At 39.6% G+C, this 20917-nt stretch overlaps 1 protein-coding gene across 2 annotated transcripts in view; it reads left to right on the top strand.

Annotated features, from left to right (window-relative positions):
- Positions 1-20917, top strand: part of cdh8 (cadherin 8) — a 158029-nt gene that overhangs the window by 117181 nt on the left and 19931 nt on the right. For both annotated transcript variants that reach the window (XM_034079645.1, XM_034079638.2), the window contains 3 exons: positions 8024-8191; positions 8462-8649; positions 14814-15061. In XM_034079645.1, coding sequence (XP_033935536.1) covers positions 8024-8191; positions 8462-8649; positions 14814-15061 — 604 coding nt within the window. The remainder of the gene's footprint in view (positions 1-8023; positions 8192-8461; positions 8650-14813; positions 15062-20917) is intronic.

Consider the following 20917-nt stretch of genomic DNA (forward strand, 5'->3'; position numbering starts at 1 on the left):
TTTTCATTACCTGCTCGACTTAGATAAATGAGCTTACAAGGTCACCTCAGGTCAAGTGGTGGGCTACCGGGACTATAAGTACGTCGAAATCACTGTCGGAAATAATTTGTCCATTGAAGGCTTTAATTTATTGTTAGATGTATGAATGTAAGCTCCTATCTCAGCTGTGTGGCCCATTTTAGGCTTTCAGGACCCAACTGTGAGTCAGACCGCCAACCAAACATGCAATTAACACTTTACAACGCAAGACTCATGGAATTAAAACATATATATAATTATTTAATGTCATTTTCACACCTCAAAGCTATTTTTTTCCAAGCTTTTAATGATCACCGGCATTTTGACTACCACTTAGCAACTACTCTTCCTGGGGTAAAAACAAGTACATGTTGCATTAAAGTGAATCACATATATCGGATGAAAAACATCTAAAACAAAAGGAAAGAAAAATAAAACAAACAGTTTAAAGTGAGTGCACAAGTAACAGTAGTTCCACTATAGTGACGGAAATAATTTACTATAATATATATATAAATGACCAAGAAAGTTTAGCATTGATTATAATATAGTCATATATGTTCCAAGACATTTGTCTGGAGCTGCCTGGTGTTTTGTGTGATCATGTAGGCTTTTTCAGAAAAGACTATTTCACTTTAAATTAATGTGTTATGGCAAATATTAGCTATACTTTATTATATACCTCTGAATTTAACATTACTTTGCCCTAAATTAGTTTCTGAAAAAGGAAGGGGAAAACAACTCCTTAATGAAGCCTACAATTGAAGTTAAAGCCATTATGCTATATGAATATTGATGCTACAGTTCAATCAAGAATGTCGGCAGATAAATGTCTGAAATAGCAGAGACGATAATAACAATGAACCCCCTAAGGTTATGTGTATTCTGATGATGTCAGCTGTGTTTTACAGTGAGTTGTTTGTGTCTGTATTGTATCTTTTGTCTCAGAGTTACAAAGTGGAAGAAAAACCTTACACTCATAAATTGTCCTTTGTGCGGCGGCAGCAGTTACTCCCGTTATATTAAGCCACTGTGTATTTTCCATTAGAAGTGGCTTTGTGGCTTTGTTTCCGCGGTGAGAGGCAGACCATGAAAGTCAAGCCTCTTCACGTCAAACACACCATTCAATCAAAAGCACAAATGACGTAATCCGTGTGCACAAATTATTAAATCAAGTGCAGAAAGGAGTTTGTGTTTCTTCTCAATGAGAACTCGCAGGCTCAATGACGGGAAGGACTGACCAAATGAATGAGCACAACCACAGACATTGGTTGTTATGCAGATGATGAGGAATAACGTGAACTTCCAAAACACATTTAACGACAGCATATACATATTTGATGATGATAATCAGTGGGAAGTTTTTTCTAACTTCCTGTTCCAGTCAAAAAGCATGTCACCAAATATTATGAGTTTAAATGTGTGTGATGCACAAGAGGAGGAAGTGTTTAAGTATGTTTAGTCTTGGATCAGCTGTAACATGCATCATGATGCATTGACCCTTCAGAACGTATGTGTTTCTTAGCAACACACCTAACAAACTATGATGATCTTATTGAAGAGGCCCTTTTATTCTTTTGGGGAATTTCCCTTTCCTGTAGCGTATTATATAGCGTTCTGTGCATGTAAATGGTCTGCAAAGGCTACAATCCCAAAGCTCCCCCCAGAGGGAGTTTCTCTCCCACACACTCCCCTCCCCCTCCCCCCCCTGCCTGAAACGCCTCCATTGGACTCCTTTGTTTACTTTCGTAACACTTGCACTTGTATTGGCTAGTGCTCCATCACATTAAGGCTAAGGACTGGGTCATCTCTACGCAGTTGACCAATCACAACAGAGCGGGCCAGCTAACCAATCAGAGCAGACTGGGCTCTGGTTTCAGACAGAGGGTGAAAAGAGGTGCTGCAGCACAGGCAGTATGAGAAAGAAAAAGAGCTTTTGAACATTAAAGCATGGAGACATGTCCCAGGAGAGACACAAATAGGAACCTGAATGTGAGCATAATATGTCCTCTTATAAAATAATGCATCACGGCATATACAACTATCCAGCAGTTTATAAAGGAGCAAAACATTAAACATCTACAACAATAAAAAATGCAATATACAGATAAATATCGACATTTAGCAGCACAATGACTTTTAATACTTGTTATTTTTTTCTGATATAACTTCATTAATACTATTACATTTACTAAAGTAAAGTTTTAAATGCAGGACTTATATTTCCATATGGCGTTACATAAAGTTAAGGACCTGAATGCCTTTGGATCTAACCAACACCTTATATAATTCAATGTGATTATATGTTAATACTTTACTTTTAAATCAGTATATAAGCCTTTGTAATGCTCTCCGTTTGGAGTCTGTTAAAAAAAGACTGCACTGAGGGAGATGGTACCTTTAATATACATGTGTGCATTAGCCTAACATTTCATTCATTTTCTGAAGGCAGAGTAAAGGCATTTAAAAAAAGCCCTTCCCAGTAGACTAAATGACAACGTTGTTAACCGCAGTGCACACGTCTCCCTCACCAATTCTCTGCGAGCCCTTCAGGGACAACACGTGAACTCTGAAAGGGAGCTGACAATGCTGGTTATTGTTTAAAAAGTTGTGTAACATCAACAGGACTGCAGGTAACTCGGCCCATCTGTTATTCGTGATGTTTGTAGATTACGGCTGTGCGAGGCTGCTGTTAACTCAGGCTCCCGGGCGCGCTCCATTTCCCTCTACAGATGCACACTTATGTGCAAAGCATCAACAGTAAGCTGGGGCAACACATGTGTATAAGTGTGGGCACTACAACTGAAATAAGAACGGGTATAGCTTGCATTAAAACATGAAATAATGCAGGAAAACAGATTGTTTATGTGAAGAAAATAAATAAAAACCCACACTGCTTCTGTGCTGAGAGAAAGACCCATATGTGAATCCCAATAATACTCAAAAGATTCAAAGGTAACATATGATATACTTAAAAGAAAAGTAAAAGAAAACAAATAGTGAACAATTGAGTTGCAAGAAAAATATATAATATAGAATAAGATAAACAGAATGTTAATTAAATACGTGTTCAGGAGAATAAACAGTGTGTACTATAATAATATATACATATGTAGATATACGGGATGTATACAGGATGAACCCATTATGAACATACAGTATGTAGATGTTGACACTTGGCAGTTCTCCAAGGTCTTATTGTCTGTTTATATTAATACATGTAATAAGGTAACATTTATATCTCGCAGATCTCTCAGACTGACATCACTAATGGAAAGTATTATATGCACACAATATTACCCATATGTGATTGCGATCTGGATACTACAATCACCCAGGCCTGCTGAATGAGAGGGAAACACGTGTAGCCTTATACAGGAAGTAGAGGCTACGGAGACACAAACATGTGTTGGAGCCATGTAAAGCTTTTGAATTTGTAATGACAATGTCGTACCGGTATATTTTACAGTACGGAAACAAATGTATGATTTAAAAATATATATATTAATAGGAACTATTAATCTACTTTTGTGATCAAATATTTATGTGTTGATAATGGGCACCTTTTTATGAAAAGCTTCGGCCCAAACTCCCCTGTTTCTGGCACTTAAGAGCTGATGTATCTTTTCTTAATGATGATTTAGAAGCAGTATCTCTCGCACAAAAAAATAACTCAATAAAATACCAACATCTTAATAGACATAGAGATACATAATTCTAGGCAAGGCAAGTTTATTTATACAGCACCTTTCAGCACACGGCAATTCAAAGTGCTTTACTAATTAAAATAAAACACATTCAAGAATAAATACAGCAGAAACCCATTATAAAATGGCAATTAATAACAGGCATTAAAAAGCAAAGATAATAAAATAATAATACATGAATAAAAGCCATTCTGCAGTGTGGATATAAAAAGCTCACTCAAATGCAGCGAAAACAAGATACGTTTTTAGTCTGGATTTAAAAGTAGTAAGAGTTGCAGCGGACCTTTAATGAATTAATTCCAAGTAAAAGACCAACAAATATATATATATAACTGTTAAGTTGTTAGCATCTGTATGGCAAAATAAATGGTCTTATTTTGGGCAGTAAAGCATTAAGTATTTGCACGGTACAATGCGTGTTCACCAAACACGGCTAAGCTAAGGCAGACTTCCTGTTTTATGGTTTGCTTACTTCCTGTTGGATGCCCTAAAAACGTCCACTCCCCACGAGGTGATTTGAATCGGCACATCTTTTTGCGGACCCCCGAAATGAGTTTAATAATATGTGTTGTTCTGTTAACTTATCATCTCCGTGCCCGCTTTTAGAAAATCTGTCGGACCCCCCTTGCCTAACCTCAGCTGGCACTTTTGAGACAAGTGTATGGTGTTCTATCATGTGTGTCTTGGTTTAGCTTTGTCATCTGTGACCGGCTGTGGTTCATCAACGGGCCCGCATGACATTAATTATCAAAACTACTAAATGATAAGATTCACGTGGGCATCAGTGAGTTGCCTGTTTCCATTAGCTGATTGGCCGTCCTCAATGCTAAATGGGCTCACATGCTGCTCTGTAACATCATTGCATTCAAAGTAATAATAATAATTACTTCTTCCTTTCACAAGGCAGACTCTTCAGTAGCGTCATGATGCATAAAGTTATCTCCAAACAGACTCCAGATTGGATCTCTAATTGCTTTTTCAGCTGACTTTTTAACATGTGTCTGTAAGCAATATGATTAAATAATGGTGAAATTACATTAATAAGAAATGAGATGGAAATCGACTGCTCACAATTTGGAAAACAGCACACAATAAACAAGATTGGAGAAAGGGAGGCTCCAAATGTATGCACATAATTAGAAGCGACGATCAGCTCGACACAGAAATTCGGGCTCGTCTTCACTTCTACATCGGCATCGTATTCTCCCTGCATCGTGGCTTTAGAAAGCGCGCTGAACGGACCATTTAAGCATTAGCATTCATGCTCGGTGTGATTGCGCAGCCCATGCAGATGGCTCATTCGAGTTAGCCAGATGTTTTGATGAATGTTAATGACAAATAAAAGGTAAAGGGGAAAACAACCATGGGGATGCGTTTGACACTTACAACGCCACATTGGAAATGAAAAGCATTCAATAAATAAACAAACATCATGCCCCAATTCATCACTGGGTTAATGGTCGGTGAAAAGGGAAAAATAAAGTTGAGGCAAATATCTATGGAAATGAGTGTTTGTCTATCCTCCCTTTTCAGTGATTAGGAATTAATTTGAATAATTAACGATGATCAACAGAGATGAGAGTGTTGCTCATGGCATGATGACGGAAGTGTGTGTGTGTGTGTGTGTGTGTGTGTGTGTGTGTGTGTGTGTGTGTGTGTGTGTGTGTGTGTGTGTGTGTGTGTGTGTGTGTGTGTGTGTGTGTCTGTGTGCACGTGGAAGAGGGAGTACAAGTGGCTTGTTTGTGTTACTCTTCTTATTCGTGGGTTAATTTGTTTGCCTGACTCCAGAGGAGGTGGGTCTACCTTGTTGATGCTGCTCAACGCTCAAAGCTTCACTGCTTGGACCAGTAACACAATGCAGCATAAATGTTGCTTTTGCACAATAAGCTTGAATAGTGATATATATCCAATGTAATACATTCTTGAGCCACTTATTCTGCACAATGAATTAGTTCTCATTTCATAACATTCCGATCCCTTTGTGAAGATCCAATGTACTCATTGAGAGGAAGGTCAAACCACAAAACCAGAACAAAGGTTTATCAAAATGATAGTGCAGCGTTGAGGCAGGTGTTTTCCATTCAAACAACATATCGACCAGTCCACGACCCACTTTATAATTCCAAATAGGCGATATACTATAACACTGCCTTCAATAACTACATGTCAGAATAATATGGTCAAAAGCATACATAATTGTACACAAGGGAGACCGGTAAACCTTAACAGCAGTTGTTGTTGTTGAAATAATAATATAGTGTCCAGGTATGTGTTTTCCAATCAAATTGCACCGCGAGCAGTCCATTACCGACTTGGTGATTCAAGATATGCTATAACACTGCTTTAATTAAATAACCAGAACACAGTTGCACAATAACAAATTGCTTTCAATTCACTTGAAAACATCCAGAATCTTATGTAATAAAGTAGTTAAAGTATGTATGGACTGAAAGCTACAGTATGTTACGGCGTATCACCTTGTAGTAAATACACCTAACATAATCCAATAAAAACGATATATACAAAACTGTACCAAAATAGTGGAATTTATTCAAATGAAGTTCAAATATAATGTATGTGCTTAAGTGGCTATTAAAGCCAATTTGATTATTTCAAATGATCATTTCAATGTTTAAAATGGCAACAATTCATTGTTGCAACAATAAAATGTTCACTCTGTTGTTCAGTGGGCCTGTCGTGTGAACATGTGAGAAGATACATTACATACTGTTTGAGGTTTTAGCTTAAAAGTGCTTAAAGATAATTATCTTTTTTCCATGTTTTATTTTCATCTTTAAGAGCGCCTTAGGGTCCTCTGGATTTACTGTGAGACTCAGCACATGGATCATGCTGTCTATTCAATTAGATATGATAAGTATTATTATTGTAGCTGTACATTATATTGAATGTATACTAAACTGTCCTATAGTTTAATGTTTGATCTTTTGCTGCATTTACAATATTATGTAACTTGTCCCAGTATCTCTATACTGTATGTATGTATGTATGTATGTATGTATGTATGTATGTATGTATGTATGTATGTATGTATGTATGTATGTATGTGCTTTATGTATTGTATGTATGTACTGTATGTATGTATGTAGGTTCTTGTGTTTCAAATACTTGTAATTGTATCTGGATTTGTTTTTATTGGAGTCTAATGAAAGTGTTTCTGACAGGAAGTAACATAAGTAACATAAGATACATCAGTACCTAGAGAAAAATATGTGTCTTTCTCAGTAAATGACTATGGATATAAAATATGTCTGATAATGCAGTCAACAACACATTTAAAAAGGAAATTACAGTACTAGCCCGGTTAGCAGAAAATTGAAATGGTTGTGACAATAATACTCAAAAGTATAACACTCAAATAACTTCAGAATAAAAGCCAAAAAAGTGTGTAAAAGGAAAGTAAGCCAGTTGGATAGAAGCAATGACCAAGTAAAGCCATTTTACGGAAGCCAAGTTAAGGAAATAATGGTGAAGGCTTAAAGAAACAGATGAAACAATGAATTTACTCCATTGCAATCTTTCTGGTGATTGTATGTAAGTATTTTGTAAAGAAATGTCCAACTCTTGTCACACACATTCTCTAGTTGTTCAGATCATCAATGCCGTGTGTGACCTCCAAGAGCAAAGCTGACCCTGAAAGTGTGCTACATCTTGAAGGAAAATACTTCAGAGGAATGGAAAATGTTATTCATCACAGCAAAACATATTCTCATTGTCTGATGCAGCTCAGGACCAAGGCAGGGTGTCATGCCAAAGCCTAGCCTTTATGAGGGGTTTTATATTCATTTGATGATCCTGCGGGCCTCTGTTTCCTGAGTGGATTATCCGAATATGCCGATGCTGAGCCCTTTTTATATTATGCGCCGTGGCAGAGTCAATAAGGTCCATTCTGCATACAATATTCAAGATTATACAAGACAGACAGCATAATTCACACTCAATCAGAATACAAATGACTGCAGACGGCGGAACAACACACCAACACAGCTAATTCTCAGGGCTGTAGTCATGGCCACCTTGCCATGCTCTCAAAGACCTGGAGTAAACCTGTAGGGATTCCTTTCTTTAACCTTTTGCTTGTGTGGACCCCTTGTTGTGTGAAGTCATGGTGGAAAATAATGCAACCTCCAAACTGAGAGTAAGTTGGGTGTGAAGGTTACAGAATACATTCCTCGTTTTTCTCCTGCATGCTCACGTGAACATCGTTAAAACGATGCAGCAGAGTATATCTGTCATATTTATAATTGCACTAATGTGTTATGAACTGTTTCCATCTTCAGCGACCATAAAAATTGCTCTCCATGCGATGGATCGGGAGATGAGAGAGGAGTACCTTGTGGTCATACAGGCTAAGGACATGGGAGGTCACATGGGGGGCTTGTCGGGAACCACGACAGTCACCGTCACGCTAACGGACGTCAACGACAATCCGCCAAAGTTCTCTAAAAGTAAGTAACTGTGTGGCCTTAAATGTCCCAAATTGAATTAGGAGGAAAAACCAATAACCACCCGTGTAAACTAGTGTTTCTCTGATTGGTTATAATTGGGGAAAATTAATGTTATTTTGTAAGTTTCCTCAACCACGCACCTCAAGTTCGAACTGTTGTTAAGTCTAATGAGGATTTAGTGCTTTAGTGCTTTCCCTGACTTTCTTAAATTGACTGACTTTCTCAACAATTTCTCAACAATTCTCCAATCCAATGTCTATTCCTCCACAGGTTTGTACGAGTTTGTGATCCCTGAAGACCTACCGATAGGCAACATGGGCGGCAAGGTGAAAGCAAATGATAGAGACATCGGTGATAATGCCAAGTCAACGTATAACATTATCGAGGGAGATGAACAAGGCATGTTCGAGATAGTCACCGACGGGCAGACACAAGAAGGGATTCTTCGGCTGAAAAAGGTAAGAACTTGAAACAGCTGTAACATGGCTCTGCTCATGCTTTCTCTGTCATTGTAAAGGCCGCTACACAGCAACCTCAGACCAAAGAACACGTACCGAAGGCGTCCCGACTTTTATGTCCGCTACGTCGCCTGCATCGGCTACGCCGCCCGCCTACGCTCCCCGCCTACGCCGCCCGCCTACGAACACACCGCAAAGACTTCAGTCGACGAGTGGTAATAACTGTCCTTACCAGCAGGCAGCGGTAGTGTGTATTCGTCATTCAAAAGAGGCAACAACCAATCAGAGTGATTTCTTTGGCCGACTTTCTTTGGGAGGCCGCGGGAGGTGTGAACATGTGCCGTAAAGCAACGACGGTGCGGGACACACCAACCTGAGTAGGGCGCCGCGAATGCCCGACTGCCTCTGACTCCCAAAATCGGGTAGGTGTGTCAGGGCCTTTAGAGACCGTCAAGGTCCAGGAATGTGTAATACAGCAGGTGTTAGCATTCGCACTTGAGTTTTCCTTAAGCCCCGCCTTTGATCCGCTGCTCGGTTTCAAGCCCAAGTATTTCATTTCAATAAATATCAATTGATGAATGATTCAATAAAGATTTCAGGGTCCTACATTTCCAAAATAATAGTCCTTGCATCAAGCTGCTCCAGCTTCATTATTAAAGACATAAGCTAAAACTATACATATGTATGTATGTATTTGTAACATTGTATTAACATAAGTTCAGAGTTGTTGTTCTCTTTCGTATTGTTTTTAGGGTAATTATTTTCCCTTGTATTGTTCTGGAGAAATGTTCACTCGAAATTCTAACATTAAATATGAAAACACCAGGGCCTGCACGACTGTAGAATGTAGCTTTTTTCCCTATTCCATTAAAAAAACACTATTCCTTTCACATGGTGTTTTCTTGAGTTAAAGTATGAGCTTTCTAGATGGACTTTCTGTTTATGTGGACATTCAAGCAATTATAGGAAGTTTAGGGAACTTTTTTTTCAGAGAACATTTCCTTCTGGCATTTCAGTCTTGCCTATTTAGATGTAGAATTATTAGCTCATGTAGCATTCTAAGCTCATTATAACATATTATATAGTGATATCGATCATTGTTCTAACTTTAGTTGAATCCAGTTGAGCTGACACCCACAATGTCATCACCATAGACACAGATGGTCTTTACCTAATGCTTCCAGATGTTCTTTGTGATGCTAGCACAACATGTGACAGCTTCACACATCTACCACATGCCCCATAGCAACATCAGCAAAGCAGTTGCCGGTTAATTGCCTTGCTAAATGAAATATTAGTAATAGTTGTTAAGACAAGAAAACACAATTTTCCTGAGGAAAGAGTGTTAGCGACACTCCTGTCAACAAACCTAAGAATCTTACCTTGAGTCAAACGCATTAGCGCATATCGGCGTGGCACAATCTGCTGCCGGTAAAGTGTTCACAAGAATACCATTGTATTCATCATTTAACTTTGAAGAAGAACCAAGACACATTCTTTCCTGCTGATTGAATAATTATCCAAGGATCTCACACAATTGCACAATGTAATACGTTTCTAGATATCCAATATGAATATTTCCTCAAGCATAAAAGCCTTTTGAGCCCGTATATCGTTGCTTGCCTGTAGACATTTAAAGCACCCAATCCCGTTCCCAATTGGTTCTCAATACGGAACTGTGAGGAATAGACATTAAAAAAACGCAATGCTTTTATATTACACTGTGACCCGCAAGCATGTTTAGGCGCAGCTGTATCTCAAGGACATCTGTGGAGAATCAAACCAAGGTTCTCGAATCAAAGACACCAACGCTGTTTATATATGTATGCATTCCATATTCTACTTCTACCTTGCTGGAGGACGTTTGCATATATAGAATCATACGTGATTGATGGATGGGTGTTCTTAAGTCTTGAGTCATGGTTGGTTCGGCGTCAGGAGAGCAGAGCTATACATCACTCAAAAGCAGAATGCCATGTGTTGTGATGTAAAATGACATTACCCCAAGGACATGTGGTATGGCTTTGTCAAAATGTGAACTGTGTGGGAGATGGAATGGATAAGAGATAAAGCAATCCGCTGGTACTTCAATCCACAGCCACTAAAGAAGAACAGCAGTGCCGGAGAACAAATGCGACACAAAGTTATAAAATGTCCAACTGTTGACACAGCAAATGTCACATGTGTTAGACTTTTATTCAAGCTCCACTTCCATATCCTACAGAGGGGGCCTCGATTTCTCAAATCCTGCTCAGCTTTCTCTCTGCAGCCTCAAGTTGGTTGCCTTAATCGCTTAAGCAAGATAGATTATTGTGTTGGGGAAAGTAGCATTTGCACACTTAGTGTTTTCGCAATCCCTCCAGACAGGTTAAAAGAAGCGGTTGTTATGCTTTTACTCTTTTGTTCTACGTCTTCACTGGCGTTATCCTCAAACAAGGATGGCAGAAGAAGGTATTCATTGTAACTCTTTCCCCAACACGCCCTGTTGCTGCCAACTTCTGTACGAGTCTTTGAACTCCCATCTAACGTAAAAAATTGAATTATTACACATCCTTTGCGGCAAGGTTAAAAACATATTGATCTCACTGAGGTTGGAGAGACACAAACCAGGCGAGATATTCTTTTCTGTTTGGGTTTTTAAGCTTTTTATCTGCCAGCCCCCAGGCCTGTCGAGGGATGTTCGTGGGATGCTGAGCTTTCACCCCTGCAGCCAACACTGAACTTTGAAGTCTCTTGGCCTGTGTGTACATTCTGATTTGATTTAAGAGACACCAAAAGATGACACAGCAGTGGCGTGGGACATGGTCTTGGTGGGTTTTCCAACACGGGATAAACTAGACGGTCACTTTGTTGATTTGTGTAAGTCTGCTGTGCCACATTCCGAAATGTCTTCATAAGCTTATTTTTTCCAGGAACAAATAATAATTTAAACTGGCTATGCAACCTTGACTTAGTATGTGGCTCCACTGTTTTTCTTTTGCTCTCATGAATCTCAAATAGTATCTGTTCAACAGTATGCATACTAGCAAATATCAAAGCGGTTCTCGCTGGCTTACTTATTCTAAGTTTATTGAATTAATAATTTGAGCTGGTTAGAATATGACTTGTGTTTATTTAAAAGGGGCTGCCTTTATTTGATTTTGAAAGTAATGAATCAGACTTACAGTAACTCGGCGAATCAGAGAAGCCACTGTGTTCTTCTTAAACCACCATTTAATTGAGTATGCCAGCCAGTGAGAGCCCCTTTCCCCTCCTTAGGGCATTGGAAACAAATATAATGAGTTGCTGTCAAGTGGAAATATTTCAATATTTTGATAAGGGGAGAGCCAATTTTCCTGGAATTTAATGTGGAGTAATTTGCTAAATTAGTTGTTACTTGTTGCTAAAAGAAAAAAGGCAGCTCACAACTACATCTTCCATTAAAAGCTGCCTTTATTAAATGATGTTTTTATCTCCCCCACAGGCCAATTATATTGTCTATTATATACTACAGTATCATTGACTGCAAGACAAATCGCAAACAAAATTCAAATCGCCTAGAATTAAAATACGCCTTACCTCGTCTGTTTCAGGCCACATTTTGGCTTTTATCATGGCTTAAAAGTTGACATCTAAAGAAAAGTTTGGTCTCATTTTGAGCCAGACCATCTGCAAGTAAATTGCATACCTGATAAAGTATGCAAATATCTTCACCACCATCTCGATTGTGAAGGTGCCGGGAGAAACAATTTTGTGAGACTTATTTGTTGGAGACAGAACTCAGAAAACTGTACTCTACTTAGTAACCTTTTCTAGTATTAACAACTTATCAAAATATTTTGGCTAATGTGAATGATGTCCCTAATAGTGCTTTCAATCCCCAAGGCCAAACTCCGGAGCTTCGGGGACAGAGCCTTCTCTGTGGCAGCCCCGAAGCTCTGGAACTCCCTCCCCCAAGAACTCCGTGAGTCTGAGTCCCTCACCCTGTTCCAGTCCCGCCTCAAAACCCACCTCTTCAACTCTCTATCCATAAGCCCCCCCCCCCTCTCAATCACCTTCCTCCTGACTGCTTTTCTGTTGTGTTTTGTTTCTTTTTGGTTCTGTCTTTGTTTTAGTTTTGTTTGTCTACCCTCCCTCCCAAATGTAAAGCGTCTTTGGGTTCAGAAAAGCCCTATATAAAATTAATATATTATTATTATTATTTAATAGTGACCAAACCATGGATTTATCATTCAAGTCAGAATGTCCCTTAGCTGTTGAGCATTTTAGAGTCTGTAAGCTCATTGTTTTGTGACCCACAGCCTCTGCTAGAGAGATTAAAAGTGAATTTAGCATTAACATTCAACAAGTGGCCAAAACAGGACTCCAAATGTATGCTAATGCCGTCCAGTGTCCGCTGTATGAATTATTATTTGCCAAGACATTCGCCAGTATTTCAGCGTTTAACTGCCCTGATGAAGAACAATGTCCACTTTAATACACAAGTGCTATTTATTACCCCTTTTGATATAATTTGTTGACTTCCTCTTTTATTTTTGAAAAGGCATTCTTTCAAAATAAGTTTTCCTTTCTCTCTTGGTGTTTTCCCACCTTTGTGATTATTTGCCCCGCCCTGATTCTTTCCATCTGTGTGTAATCACCGTGTAGCCCTCATGCGTGCTTCCAAGCTCTCAAGTGTTCTTTTAGTTATTTGTCTGTTTATCTGCTCTGCCAAATGCTGTCCTTCCCTGCCTGGTTTCGGATCCAGAGTATTCTCCTGCCCCCCCGTATTGGACTTGCTTGCCTGTTTGATGGATCTCCAGGAGAAGAAGAGGATGGGGAGGTTAATAATGAAAGTGTTCCAAATAGCTTCCTCGACCATGGCGGAGCGGGGATTGGAGAGGCTTCGGGGCTTGGGCTGTCTACTAGTGCCCTGATGGCAGGAGTGTCAAAGCCTTGGGTCGCCTCCCCCGTCTCCCCGGCTGCTTCTGCCGTCTCACAGCTGGACCCCCAGACACCCCACGTCCCCCCGTGCACCCAGGAACTCTCAGCACCGGCCCTGTCTGACCTCAGGGACAGATCCTCTTGCTCTCTCCCTCTCTTCCTAACTGAATACATTACCCGTTGTATTCATCTCCCTCCTCTCAGTGCTTCTCTCTCCTCTAGCCAGCTCCTATCCCCTCAAGCGGCAAGGCCCAGTTTTGATTTCCTTATAAATCGCGGTTATGGAGCGTGGAAGTGACTTGATCCCATTATTCTCGTCGTACGAGAGCGACCAGAGGTGATTCCGAATGAAATTCTGACATTCTGGGGTGTCCTCAGAGATTCCACAAGGCTAAAATTGTGACTCTCTGCTTCCTTTTAAATATTAATGACGAGCCATCTGTAAAATAAAATACTGCATAGAAGTAGCGATTAAACAGATATGTCAGTCACACAATGACACGTCCTGTGCAAACTGTTTTTATTTCTCTTTGGAAAATTATACCTTCTGTTCTCATTCATTGTATGTGAGCTGCTTGTGGTAGAAGTATGAGAGCTCTAATAATCAGCTGTCACTGAGAGCATTAGTAGGATTTGTGTTCTTTCATGCAAGTAAAGGCTGGGACTTTTCAGATTAAAGCCCCCTGTGTGTTTAATGTCTACGTGGTAACAACTTATTTCCAATGATTGATATGGCATTATCATTTTTGTAGAAACATTTGAAAATGTGTTTGGATGCTCTGTGCAGTCAGCTCGTGTTTGCGGAAAAGCCTGTGTCCTTTCTTCCGTGTTTCTCAATACTGCCACTTGAGGGCACCACACTTTTTTAAAATAATTTTAATCACAGAGGGTTTAAGTAATTAAGGGTTAACATTAGCAAAAAAGTCAGTAAAAATCTTAGCAGCAGAAAGCCTACAAACGTATCAGTCAAGCTCCCACATTTCTCACAAAGAAACTTGATAGCAGTAAAAAAAAAAACATGTTAGTTGTACAATTGGTGTGTATAATATGTCATATGTTGCATCTGTGCAGCTTTCAAACCAATATTGAGAAGTATATGTACATATTCTCAATGTGGTGGAATAGAAGTGTAAAGTAGCATGACATGAACCTATTCATAATTGTGCAATACCTGAGTAAATGTACAACTTTAGTGTACACATGTGATTTGTCAGGAAGCAGGGTGATACTCACTGCTCCTCTCTCTTTGGTACTCCTTACAGGTGATAGATTTCGAGAGCAAGAGAGCCTACACCCTTAAAGTTGAGGCCACCAACATCCGCTCGGAGCCCAGCAACGGTGTGCCCTTCAAGGACACAGCTACTGTTAAGATTGTGGTGGAGGATTCCGATGAACCTCCCGTTTTCCTGAAAGCAGTCTACGTGCTAGAAGTGAATGAGAATGCCCCCATCAACACAGTCATAGGCAGCGTCACCGCCAGGGATCCGGACTCTTCTGCCAGCACTGTCAGGTGAGAGAGTGGATGCAATTCCACCAACATTGATTGTTTCCTGGACTTTTATCATTGGTAATCACTCTCATTGATATGGGTTGAAAGGGCCCTTACCCATAACCATGCCAGTTTGCCAGCAAGCCCCCGCCAACACAGCTATAGGGACTGTCACTGCCAGGGATCCAGACTCTACTATGGTAAGAGAGTGGATGCCAGTTTTCCCAACATTTAATTGGTTAATGGGTTTTTATCAGCCTCATAATGTTGGGTTGGGGAATGCCTTACCCCTAACTAGGGTGTAACGGTTCACAGAATTCACGGTCCGGTATGTACCTCGGTTTGGGGGGTCACGGTTCGGTACAACAAGGAAAAAGCAAATGCATAATTCCAGGTTTGTTTTTTTATTTATTTTTGAACAGTAGTGCAAGTATCAGTTTAAAAATAAGGAACATTTTGAAAAATGTACTTTATTACACAGTTAAAAACAAACCACAAACAGTACCACACACACTCAGATGGCCGTATAATCTATAATGGCTGATGTCAAACAAAAAGGTTCAATAAGCTGTAAAACTATATTACAAAATAAATAATAAGATAGTGTTTCAATCACAATCAATAAAAACCGGGGTCCTCTACTATTGCATAAGGGCGCAGCATAGTCGTTGAAAAACATATGCCAAAAGCTTCCGTTATTTATTTTGGTCTCTCGGCTTTCATGTCTATTGGCTTCTTAAAAACAGCGGGCAGAAGCTGTTAAACTGCTGTTGTCTTTTGCCGGGCTCCGGTGATTGGCAAATCTGGGTGATGCCTTCTGATGTGATTTAGCATGTTTGGCTTATGTTACCATTAGCATACCGCACCGCTGTTGAACAACGCCGGTGTTACCGAATAAAATGTGGGACGAACAACTGGTGATATTTTATAACGGTAGGCAGATGTATCGGGGGCGTGGCCTTTGTCGAATAACCAGGAAATACACATTTCGATCACTTCTTCTGTCGTTTACATTCATCTTTTGGTATAATTGGCTGGATAGGAACACTTTGATGCACATTCAGTACCAGTGTGTGAGGTTGCGATGCCGATATCCGGACGCGTACAGCGAGGACTACAAAAAGACACATGAGGTGACTGGGGATGTGTGTTCAAAACATTGCAAGCTTGAATAAATCATTTAAACCATTTATTTTTGCCAGACTTATTACTGAATATCGTTCTTAATGCGATACCAAGTCCATCTGAGACCGGTGTACTGTACACCTTCAGATACGCTTCAAAGTGAAGCACGTTGTTTACTCACAGTTTGAAAGCAGCGTGGAGAAGTCTTCAGCTGTGGAGCTGTCATCCGCCCAGGATAAACTGTGATACGACTTCTGTGGCTTGTTCTCGTTGTCAGTCTTATATTTGTATCATGTATCGTTATTAATATGTCGAGTTGATTTGAGACCCGTTTATACTTTCACACCCATCTCCAACGCAGCGTGGAGAGCTGTGGTAAACTGTGATCCGCCCAGATTAAACTGTGATACGACTTCTGTGGCTATCAACCAGCGATCATGTTTAATATTAAAGACTACACACATATTTATCCCTTATCATAATATTCCGCACTTATCCAGATACAATGTGACTGTTTACTCGTTTTGCAAAGATAGAAGCAGAAATGTCATTGCTACATTTGCAGGGATATTTAGAATTTAAAATGCTGCTTGATCGTTAATTTTGTTCTCGGCAAACAATATTATGAATCCTCTATTGAAAAATATTATTCAGTGTCCATCGACATGAAAATAACAACAAAGTTCATGTCGGACTCAAACCTGAGTCCCAATAGCAAACATCTCTCGTGTCATGCGCGTTATGAGTGAGCCACGGGTCAATACGATGTATATTATCATCACAGGTTATTTACTCACATTAACATTGTTAAAAGACTCACCGCAGCGAGGCCCCCCCCCGTTGACAGTTCACTAGCACCCCCCCCCCCAAGCATTCGAACGTGTCACATATTTTAACAATCAATTACTTAAATAAGCCTTTGATTATGTTCCGGCCCGCCATCTAGTGGCTCAGAAAAAAATTGGCCAAACTTACTTGGCGACCCCTAGTATAGTGGATACTGCCCTGAATGACAGCCCCCGTCTCAGGTCGGTTAAATGAAATCCTTGCTTCCCTCACTTGCGTCGTTTCCCTGCGTCTAGTCCAGGGGTACTCAAATACAAATCTTAAAGGTTAAACAATAAGTAAAAACAATAAGTGTGGCTTGATATTGAGTAAGAAAAAGGTTTATAACGCTGTGAGCATGGGTCTGCGGAGAGCATTTCTCCGCCATCCCAACTTAGCAGCCCGAAAAACGTTTACCCATTTAAACAGTCGTGGTAGGTACCTTGTTTGTTTTAAACATCATAAATACACAAACAACAATGAATACTTACAGGTTGTGTACCCGAATCTCCCGCTGGTCCAAACAAAGTAGGAACAGCAACGTTCTTCAGTGCCCTACGCTGTACATATCCGCCATGAATCGCTGAAAGGTTTGGGAAGCTTTGTTTCGTGAAAGGCTGGCAGAGGGTGCGGCCTCTGGGTATCCCCACGTAGCGATTCCAAGGACGAAAATGAGAAATCTCCAACGAGGTTTTCTGTGTTAGAGTTTTCCTCTCTACAGGGTGTACTTTGAGGGTTTGTGACTCTGCAGACCGTTTACATGCAGGAAAACCTTCATAACACACAAGGGGATGGGTAATAACTGGAAAAGCATGACATGGGCCCTTTAATTAATTCAAAATGGGAGTACAGTTTACTGTAAGTTTAACCTTTCTTTGTTTCCCATTTGATATTGACGGCAGTGATACGATTGAGAAAGAAAAAGTTCTTAAGTGTAACTTCAAGAAGCGATGTAGAGTATAGGTTAATAATGAGTCCTTTCAGGCTATAATGAGTTATTTAATAAAGGCTTGACACCAAGGCATGCAATTAAATCTCTTCATGCCGGTGACCTTTTGGAGGATGTTGCAGTGTCTTCGGCAGTGAGGAAGCGTCCCTCTCATTTCTACCAATGTAAAAAAAAAGAAGTTGGTTATGAGTTGAAGGCAGCACAACTTTCACATTCAATCTTTGACCAGCACTGCTATATTCTCCTCTTGTATGACTTATTCTTGGAAATACCACAAGGGCACCTTGAGGATAGGTTATACAGGCAATTTCTCTCCCTCCATCTTGGCATTTCATTAATTCTCTAGCGACTTGCTGACCGCATTCCAGGGACAACACTCAACAGGTTGTGTGTAATTGCCAGTGAGCAGCGAGTAGTCTGGGTTTCAAAGATTGGCTGAAAGCAGTTCTCTGCATTCTACTTTTTTCTCCCCACCACTTTTCTGGTGGCATCCTCATGTTTTAGTGATGAGACTGCCAGGACGGACTAAGCCCAAAGGTTGTGTGGACGCCCTTTCCTTGGTTAAACGTTTTTTTATGGTTAATGACATCTGTTTTCATCTCCGTCCTTATTTTGCTGTCATGGTGGATGCTATTTGGTTGAGCAGTTATTTGTATGTTAGAGTGAGATACAGAGAGCAGTTCAGCAAGGGATGAAGTAAATCATTAATACTTTTCAAATCTGCAAATGGACTACTTAAATAATCAATTAAGTTTTATTTGCATTAGTATTATTTAGTTTTTTGTTTAGGCAAGGTAACTAAGAATGGGGAAGGAATCGGACACAGCATTGTCTTAAAGAAATAGTGTTATTTCATAACATAAGTCCAAACTAGTTTTTATACTGAACAATTCCTTTGTGATTATGTGCATGTCACAATATTAGATGTTACATGGTAAATAATGTGGCCAACTTAATTTATAAGTTATCTATAGACAAACAAAAAACAGCTATACATCCGATTCATCTTGAACTTTTTTTATTGTGTATGTTTTTATGTGTGAAATTATTCACACAATATTAACATTTGTGTATAATTAACATTGTACATTTTTAAACATGGTTATTTTCTATATTGGTATTTGTGACACCTAATTCCAACCAATAGTCCAAACTATTTTATAAAAAATATAAAATCAATACATCCTCCCACGGGTGAAGAAATAACCTGAGAAGTTTTTAAGTATTTAATTGAAAAATGATTTCAATGATTAACTAGTTGATCGATGAATTAACAAACACATGCACAGAGAAGAGACATGTTATTGCAAATGTCTTATTGTATCTTAAGTGTAGACAAGTCCAGTACATTACTACATTAAACAGTCTCATACAATAATTTTCTTCTGATTTATGTGCAGTATTAATAGCCCGTCATGTGTTCGTTCTTGTTTCTCGCCTTGTACGGGGCACCATCATTGGAAGAAAAAGGGCCTACATAATGAATGAGTGTGTATGCAGATGACACCCCCCTGCTGACTTGATCTACTCACACATTTGCTGCTTTGACACTGTCCAGATATACACATCCTGTCTTGGCACTTTAATATTAAATGTTTTGAGCATGATGCAGTGTGAAATAGGTCATAAGATACCAGCTTCGTTCACTTAGTCTCTTGCCTATTTGGATTCTTCTCTCTTTATTTGTTTTTATTTTGCCCTGAGGTCATTCACTTACACTCACAGTGTCTATTTAGCTTTTAATCATCAATTTTATTTCTTTTTTTGGAAAAGCCAGGACAATGGATTGTTGCTCCGGGGCTTTGTGCGACTGTCAGGCGCCCAAAAATGTTCTCGCAGTCAAAATAAAACCTTTTGAAATTGTTCTCAAGTACTGTTTTAACACAGCTCATTATCAAACTTTCCATTCTCCGAGAGAAATTAGAGGAAGTTGTAAGTAGCTAATAGAATGCTGCAATAATCATCTGCCAACTCCTGCAAAGCCACTGATCAGCGTGGAGTCTGCTCCAAGATTACACACACACAACCAGACATGTTGGTGCCAGTTTGCATTTTGTCACAACAAATGGCTTTGCCTCAACATGTGATTTTCTTTGAAGTCCAAAACGTACATTTTGTATTCGAACAAATGTTCAAGATGAGCGTTGATCTATCACAGATGTCAAGTGTTTTCTTTGTAGGGGGTGAGATGAAACAAACTATTCTTACAGAGAGCTTAATATGATGCATCATCCCTTACCAGCACCATTTGATCTTACTTCACATTTGTATCTGAGCCTTGAGCTGATAAAATGATTACAGTGTGGAAGATTTTAATCCTTCCAGATATGCTGGCTAACAGAAGGCTGTAGCCTATGGGGGTTATTCCCTATCTTTATTCAAGAGCGTGGTATTTAAATTTGAGAGCATACTTTATGTATTTATTTCCCTCAAACCCTGTCATCGCACTCAAATAGTGCCTGCTTGCACTTAGATTGACTCTGCTTCTGCTCAAACTGTACGCTTGCACTCAAGATATATTGCTGCTTACAGATTTGTTCTGCTCTCAGATTTATTCTGTGCGCGCTCGAAACTTTTGTGCAACAATCCTGTCAAAATCCCTCAACCAATAGGAGGCCAGGTGTTCTTGCGGGTGCGTTCGCTTTACTTATTACAGCGTCCCGTAAGGGCGGTTACTCTTTGGTTTATAAACTCCCGCCTCCACGGCTTTATAACATAGCATACTGCACTTGTTTGATTTACAACTTTTTTTTGGGGGGGGGGGTTAAGCACAGTTAGTATATGTTTATAAAACGGACAAGTCAAATCAAGCAATCTGATGTTTCTTAGCCTTGATATAATGAGCGTATATCCAGGGAATAGTTGTTGTTACTTTTCACAAATCAGTATCCCTCCGCGTCTGAGAACTGTTACATTACGTCCGTCACAAAACTAATTAACTAACTAACTAACTAACAAAGCTTAAGATGGAAACATTT

This window comes from Pseudochaenichthys georgianus, chromosome 3, assembly GCF_902827115.2.
Source record: "Pseudochaenichthys georgianus chromosome 3, fPseGeo1.2, whole genome shotgun sequence".
In the NCBI taxonomy this organism is placed as follows: Eukaryota; Metazoa; Chordata; class Actinopteri; order Perciformes; family Channichthyidae; genus Pseudochaenichthys; species Pseudochaenichthys georgianus.